At 43.0% G+C, this 4,384-nt stretch overlaps 1 protein-coding gene across 1 annotated transcript in view; it reads left to right on the forward strand.

The window, feature by feature from the left end:
* Nucleotides 1-4,384, forward strand: part of sema4f (sema domain, immunoglobulin domain (Ig), transmembrane domain (TM) and short cytoplasmic domain, (semaphorin) 4F) — a gene marked incomplete at its 5' end in the record, with an annotated part of 76,188 nt that overhangs the window by 63,798 nt on the left and 8,006 nt on the right. Inside the window, 4 exon segments of the mRNA XM_014019065.1 lie at nucleotides 3,317-3,428; nucleotides 3,529-3,648; nucleotides 3,741-3,895; nucleotides 4,002-4,183. Of these exon segments, the coding sequence (XP_013874519.1) occupies nucleotides 3,317-3,428; nucleotides 3,529-3,648; nucleotides 3,741-3,895; nucleotides 4,002-4,183 (569 nt within the window).

The raw sequence follows: 4,384 nt of genomic DNA on the forward strand, positions 1-4,384 counted from the left end.
TTCTTAAACAAATCATACAATGCGATTTTCTAGTTATGTTTTCTCATTTTGTCTCTCATAGTTGAGGTCTAACTATGATGGCAATTATAGGCCCCTCTCATTATTTTAACTGGGAAAACTTGCACAACTGGTGGCTGACTAAATACTTTTCCCCCCACTGTATGTGTTGAATTCATCTTTAAGCCTTACTTTTTACATAGACATTGGGGCCGGGAAACAGGAGAATGGTAAATGGTACTGAACTTATAGAGCGCTTTTCAAGACCCTCCGGACCCCAAAGCGCTTTACACTAACAGACATTCACCCATTCACACTCACATTCACACACTGATGATGGCAAACTACACTGTAGCCACAGCTGCCCTGGGGCGCACTGACAGAGGTGGGGCTGCCATGCACCAGCGCCACCAGACCCCCTTAGACAACAGAATGCCATTATACAATTTGGAAACAAGTTTTTTGCATGAACCTGATTTCAACAGGGACAGAAACACTTTAAGAAGTCCTGGTTTGGCTGTATCCCAATTATCGCATATATTTTGATTGAAGTAGGACCTAACCTGCAGATATGTAAAGAAGTCGTTCTTCTCCAACCCTTTGGACCTCTGAAGTTCCTCAAAACTTTGAAACACACCCTTCCGTGTAAAGGTATAAAGTAAATGTAAATTATAGTAAGTGGTTAATCCTTTTTGGGTCCATCCTCTATATCTTCCATCAGTCTTGTTTGGGTTAAAAGCTGAGTCAAAGGCACACCATCTGAGTATTCTTATCTGGTTACCCAATTTACACATTTTAACGACCTTATTCCAAGAATCCAGCATGACGTGTAATATTGACCCATGTGGTATACTCAGCCTCTCTTGTAAGTCCTTGTCCATTAGTACTGAGATTAAAGGTATTCCTTCCACTGTTGCTTTTTCCATATCTTTCCATTTAGCACTGTAAGATGGAGAGCAAAGACAGAACACTGGTCTTAACTGAGTTGCAAGGTAGTAGACCTGTAGATTAGGAAGCCCTAGTCCACCTTTCTCTTTCTTTAACTGCAGCGTACTATGTCTCACTCTTGCCTTTCCCCCCTGCCAGATATATTGCGATATTATTCTTTCCGACTCTACGAAGCGCCTATCAGGGATCAAAATAGGTAGACACTGAAATCGATATAGGAAGCGTGGGAGAATGTTCATTCTGACCGACTCAACTCTTGAGTGTAAATTTGAAAAAGGAATCAGACTCCAAGCGAGCAGTTCTTACCTTACGGCTGAATACTCTATTATTTTTTCCAAAACAATTAACAGTAGTCAGTTCTGTCCTACTTTAATAGAAAGCTCCTGTTTTAAAATCCTTGGAAATATGGACAGATTATAGCGACAACCATAAACTCCCCAAAATGTAAATGTTATTTTAAAGACTTATTTCAACTTAACAATATCTGTTATTTTAGTTCAGTCCCAAATATTTAGCAATACTTTCTATAGTGGATAAACCTAAATAGGCAGCAGTTTAATCAGAACGAGGCATCCATCCATCCATCCATCCATTTTCTTCCACCTATCCGGGGTCAGGTCGCGGGGGCAGCAGCTTCAGAAGGGAGGCCCAGACCTCCCTCTCCCCAGCCACTTCTTCCAGCTCCTCCGGGGGAACTCCAAGGCGTTCCCAGGCCAGCCGAGAGACATAGTCCCTCCAGCGTGTCCTGGGTCTTCCTCGGGGCCTCCTCCCGGTGGGACGTGCCCGGAATACCTCACCAGGGAGGCGTCCAGGAGGCATCCTTACCAGATGCCCGAGCCACCTCAACTGGCTCCTTTCGACGTGGAGGAGCAGCGGCTCTACTCTGAGTCCCTCCGGGATGACCGAGCTTCTCACCCTGTCTCTAAGGGAGAGCCCAGCCACCCTGCGGAGGAAACCCATTTCTGCTGCTTGTATCCGGGACCTCGTTCTTTCGGTCATGACCCAAAGCTCATGACCATAGATGAGGGTAGGAACGTAGATCGACCGGTAAATCGAGAGCTTCGCTTTCTGACTCAGCTCTCTCTTCACCACAACGGACCGGTACAGCGCCCGCTTTACAGCAGACGCTGCGCCAATCCGCCTGTCGATCTCCCGTTCCGTTCTTCCCCCATTCAGAACGAGGCAACACTTAGTAAATTATGACCTGAACAGACAATTTATTAGCTCACCTTCCATAAAATCGCTGCTGCGGGACTGCAGGACTTGTCTGACCAGGAGCACCCGGCCGTCTCATTGGTGCCGGTTGATCTAACAAGGATCCATGCAGAGTGAATGTCAGGCTTGCTTTTGGTTGGACGTCAGCCTTCATGAATACTTGCTCATCAATACTGTTATTGATTAATATTTGGCCAACTTTTCCACTGTGGAAGTACTGATACACCTCTGTACCCATCCATGTCAAATGACAACACAGTAATTAACTAGAGAATCTGCATTTCCTGTAAAAATTTAGCGTGAATGCTTAATGGTGAGAGATTTCTTATATATCTTAAAAAGCTGAATTTAGCCTAAAAAAGCACATTAAAACAGAAAAAACACATTTCCTTAATGAAGCAGTAAGAAGATGAAATGATCACAAAAAGATGATTTTAGCTGACTAGCTAAGAAGTTGCTGAATAAAAGCTAAAATTAGGATGCTATAATAGTTATAAAAGCTTTAGATAGCAGAAAAAAGCACAAATATGTTTAAATTAGTCAAAATGATCAGAATGTCAGCTAAAAAAGGCAGGAAAAAAAGACTAAAATTAGCTAAATAAAAGCTGAAAAAAGCTGACATTATTACACAGGAGATAAAAAACATAACCAGAACAAAAAATATAAAGAAGAGTAATAATTTATGATTAGTTTGAAGGGTTTTAAGGTGGCTGAAGACAGCTCCATTTACTTTCAATGAGAAAGAAAAAATGGCAAAAAAGCTAAATATCGCAAAAAGTATAAATTGCTGAAATACCAAAAGTCACAGCCGGAATATTCTGAGGGAGCTAAATGTTTTCATACAGAAATTATTGAAAAAACACAAAAATTGTAAAATGAGATACATACCAAAACAATGTACGGAAACAAAAATGTCATTTTTTTTTTCATATTGCCCTCCCTCTGCAGAATAGTTTGAGGGTCTTGCCACTTCGATTGTTCACTAATTTTTGGTAATGTTCCCACGATATAGTTCACCAGTTTAGTTAAGCTGTTATTAGTTAACTCAGGGATAAAAAGTCCGACCTATATTTACTTTTACGTTTGAAAATAAGGTGGAAAGTGTGAACAGGCTGGTTTTGAGCTCTGCCTATTTTTTTTCTCTCCGGTCCTGCAGGAACCCACCTCGTTCACACTGGAGAAAAACGAGGATGGAAAGGTGAAGATGGAGACGGGGAAGACAAAGTGCCCCTTTGAGCCCAGTCAACATTACACAGCAGTTATGGCAGGTAGGTTCCTCTGCATTTTAAAAACCTTCTCAGATCTGTCACAAACATTTCCAGAATGTAAAAAATGCTTTCTCATTTTTTTATTTTATTTTTTGTCTAGATGGTGTTCTGTACACAGCAGCCACCAGTAACTTCCTAGGAACGCTGTTCGACATCTCCAGGGCAATGGGACCGGAGCAGGAACGGATCAGAACTGAGCAATCCATCAACTGGCTCAGTGGTGAGACTCGCATCTGTAAATTCCCATTTTTCACACAAACACACCTTCCCATCACCCTAAATAAGGTTTTGTTTCTGTTTGTGTTGATTTAGACCCAAAGTTTGTCAGCTCTGCCTTCATAAAGCAACCGGCTGACAGCAACCCAGCAGGAGACGACGACAAGATCTACTTTTTCTTCACGGAGACGGCCAAAGAGTACGACATGTACACCAAAGTCAAAGTGCCAAGAGTGGCTCGGGTCTGCAAGGTAAGCTCTCCTTTCTCATCCCGCCGCCATGAAAGGTGGATTTGATTCAAGAAGTCCGTGCGATGCACCGTGAATGGGACTGAACTCATGTTGACCTGACGTTTAGTCTGACGTGGGAGGGATGAAGACCCTGCAGCGACGTTGGACCACGTTTCTCAAAGCCCAGCTGGTGTGCGAGGACAGACCCAGCAGTCAGCGCTACAACGTCCTGATAGACGTCTTCACTACTCAGCACTCTCCTGGAGACCCCAGCAGCACGCTCTTCTACGGACTCTTCACCTCCCAGTGGTGAGCTGAACAAGTCCTGAGAACTGGACCCTAAAGCTTGTTGTAATCTGCTGGATTTGGTCGTGACTTGTAAAATTGAAGGAAATATGGTTTGGTCCGGGAATCATTGGGCCTCATGCAAGAACATGTTCGTATTCTTATCCTAAATTTCTCTTACTTTTGTTCGTACAAAGGGTTCGTACGAACATGTCACGTCAGATT

Source organism: Austrofundulus limnaeus, unplaced genomic scaffold (genome assembly GCF_001266775.1).
Source record: "Austrofundulus limnaeus strain Quisiro unplaced genomic scaffold, Austrofundulus_limnaeus-1.0 Scaffold208, whole genome shotgun sequence".
In the NCBI taxonomy this organism is placed as follows: domain Eukaryota; kingdom Metazoa; phylum Chordata; class Actinopteri; order Cyprinodontiformes; family Rivulidae; genus Austrofundulus; species Austrofundulus limnaeus.